Here is a 3068-nt window from a genome sequence, read left to right on the forward strand (position 1 = left end):
GAGCTCCGCCAGCTCCCGCGGGGTTTGCGGGGCCGTTTGTGGCGCGTCGGGCCCTCGGAGGCCGAGTCAGCGCGGCGCCGAGGGCGGTGCTGCTGAGGGTTTGTGCTCCGGCGAGTAACTAAACGAGACGAGCGGCTCGTTGGCACCAGCTGCTTTTTAGCCTGAATAAGGGGCGGGAGAGCGTTTAAATACTGCCCCGGAGCGGTGCCCGCAGCCCTTCTGTTGTGCTCGCAGGAAGCAGATGCTGTGCTCCTCACCACTGGGTATCATCTCACACCTCAGAATAAGGACCTTCAGTCAGCAGGCTTAGGTATTTATGTCTCTGCTTAACCTCTTTATTTCCAACAACCCTTTCCCTGCCCTTCAAGGTAAGTTTTACCTGCTGACCCTGCAAAGGATCTGATGGTCCCCAGCCCTGGGGCAACCAACCCCTTGGCTGCTCTCGTGAGCACAAAGTGCTGGATCAGCACATGTTCTGCAGGGCTGGTTAGTGTTCCAGCCTTGGATCCCATGCCCCACGATAAAACCAGCACGTGCAGCTGTTTGGTGTGGGCAAGCAGCAGCTGTGCAAGATGCAACAGCAGACACCTCTGCCAAGTCAGTGCAAAAGCTTTTTCTTTCTGAAGAATAACTTAAATGTTGTTAATTGTAACTGGTCTTACAGATACTGCATCTGAACTGTAACTGTTCCTCTGTCCTTCTGTGTGGTGTTACCTTGTGGTTTAGGATTTCTGTGTGCATGTACAGTCAGTTTCTGAACGGAGTGTGAACTCAAAAGAAGAAGGTGTTCTAGCTGCTGAACAGCTCTTTTTTAGTTCCCCCATCTAATTTGTGCTGCAAAACTGTCATTGTATGGAAAAGGTTACTTGTATGGAGTCTTGCCTTTTGCATGTGTGCTTAATATAGTTTCTTTCAGCTGTGTTTTTTTTTCCAAGGTAGTAGGAGAAGGATGAGCTAACTTGTCTGTCAGTGGGTAAGAAGTTTTCTGTCCCTAGCTGCAAGCCTTCACTTCTCTGTCAGAGCTATTATGTTCTGCACTGAAAAGTTGGCAACCAATTTATTTTTTCAGATTAAGCACTTTGTAAGTAGGCTCACTGCAAATTAGATGTCAGTTAAGGAGCTGTAAAAATGATGAACTTCTTAATAGTAAGATAAAAGAGGTGAGGTCTTGCAGTTGGTGTAGTCATTTAGCAAATCAAAATGAAATCAACTTTTCAGTTCAGGAGTTGGGTGATTGCAGTGTTCTCTGTAGAACAATGGTTGTTCCCTCCTGCTCTGGGATCCTGACACGTTCATCCCCTCCACCCTCTCACTGGGATAATAATTCAGCTGAATAAAGAGCTGCAGAAGTGCTGCTCCAGCAGGCAGTGGTGGGCAGCTCTGCTGGAGTGTTAATGACACTGAAATTAGAGCAGGGATCCCAGGGCCTTCAGGTGTCACGATGCAAACCAGAACTTTTTGGAAGAAGCATCTGGGGGCTTTGTGGAGCTGTGGGTTGGAATGAGGATCCTTCTCTCTGCCCTTACTGGTGATGTTGGGGTGAGTGGGCAGCTGCCTGTACTGGGGGGATGTGGAGGTGGTCCTGGGAAGCACCTCACCGCTTCCCACCCTTCACACTGGTGGTGGAAGCTGGTTCAGCTCCAGTCCTCCTGCTCTGATCTCTGTGGAGGGGTTGGACATGTCCCTGATTGATTTTTCTCTCACAGGGGAAGCCACTCAGTGAGGTGAGGCAGGATCTCCCCCTTCTTCTGGGCTCCTCTGCCCACTCAGGGCACAGTGACCTCTGCTCCAGCACCCAGGGCCCTGCTGGCTCTTTTCTGCCTCTGTGCAGAGTGTAGGACCCTGCTGTGCTGGTGAGGAAGGGGATGAAGAGCAGGTCCAGGTAGAGCAAGGCTGGGCTGCCCACAGCACCACTGAGTGGGCTGCAAGGCAAGTAGCAGAAAGTAGCTTTAGAACTTCTAAAGCCTCATCTGAAATAAGCCACTTCTTTATTTATCTGTATTTATTTTCATTTCAGTTGCTGCTAGTTCTCTCAAGCACCTAATGTAGAATCCATTTGTGTATTCAGTGCTTCAAATAATGTGCTTTACTCCACAACAACAAAAAGTCAAAGATTAAAATAGCAAAGGCTATTAATAAACAGCTGATTGTCCTGGATTTAGATTGCATCAAAATGCATCGCACGTAAGGATTGAAAAAGTAAATTGGAAAGCAAGAGGCCTAATTAAGATGAAAGCAAAAGCAGGAGAAGATTTTTTAAAATGTTCTGTGCAGTATGTCTGAGTACATGAGTAATGGAGCCCTGAGTAATGTGTTAAACATTCTGTTTGTCACAGATGGACCAGTCGTCTCCAACCTACATGCTTGCCAACTTAACCCACTTGCATTCCGAGCAGCTTCTGCAAGGCCTGAACCTCCTTCGGCAGCACCAGGAGCTCTGCGACATCGTCCTTCGGGTGGGGGATGTCAAGATCCATGCCCACAAGGTGGTGCTGGCCAGCATCAGCCCCTACTTCAAAGCCATGTTCACCGGGAACCTCTCGGAGAAGGAGAACTCGGAGGTGGAGTTCCAGTGTGTTGACGAGGCGGCGCTGCAGGCCATCGTGGAGTACGCCTACACAGGCACTGTCTTCATCTCACAGGACACTGTAGAGTCACTTCTTCCAGCTGCCAATCTCCTCCAGATCAAACTGGTGGTGAAGGAGTGCTGTGCATTCCTGGAAAGCCAGCTGGATCCTGGGAACTGCATCGGGATCTCTCGCTTTGCAGAGACCTACGGTTGCCATGACCTCTACTTGGCTGCTAACAAGTACATCTGTCAGAACTTTGAGGAGGTTTGTCAGACAGAAGAGTTCTTTGAGCTCACGCATTCCGAGTTGGATGAAATTGTCTCCAATGACTGCTTGAATGTCGTGACAGAGGAGACCGTGTTTTATGCCTTGGAGTCCTGGATCAAGTACGACGTGCAGGAGCGGCAGAAGTACCTGGCCCAGCTGCTGCACTGCGTCCGCCTGCCCCTGCTCAGCGTCAAGTTCCTCACCAGGCTGTACCAAGCCAACCACCTCATC

General features: G+C 49.8%; 1 protein-coding gene across 1 annotated transcript in view; it reads left to right on the top strand.

Annotated features, from left to right (window-relative positions):
* The first annotated feature begins 2336 nt into the window (after positions 1 to 2336).
* KLHL28 (kelch-like family member 28) overlaps positions 2337 to 3068 on the top strand; it is an 8564-nt gene continuing 7832 nt past the window's right edge. The window contains exon 1 of the mRNA XM_010001205.1: positions 2337 to 3066. Within this exon, the coding sequence (XP_009999507.1) occupies positions 2337 to 3066 (730 nt within the window). The remainder of the gene's footprint in view (positions 3067 to 3068) is intronic.

Source organism: Chaetura pelagica, unplaced genomic scaffold (genome assembly GCF_000747805.2).
Source record: "Chaetura pelagica isolate M959 unplaced genomic scaffold, ChaPel_1.0 scaffold206, whole genome shotgun sequence".
In the NCBI taxonomy this organism is placed as follows: Eukaryota; Metazoa; Chordata; class Aves; order Apodiformes; family Apodidae; genus Chaetura; species Chaetura pelagica.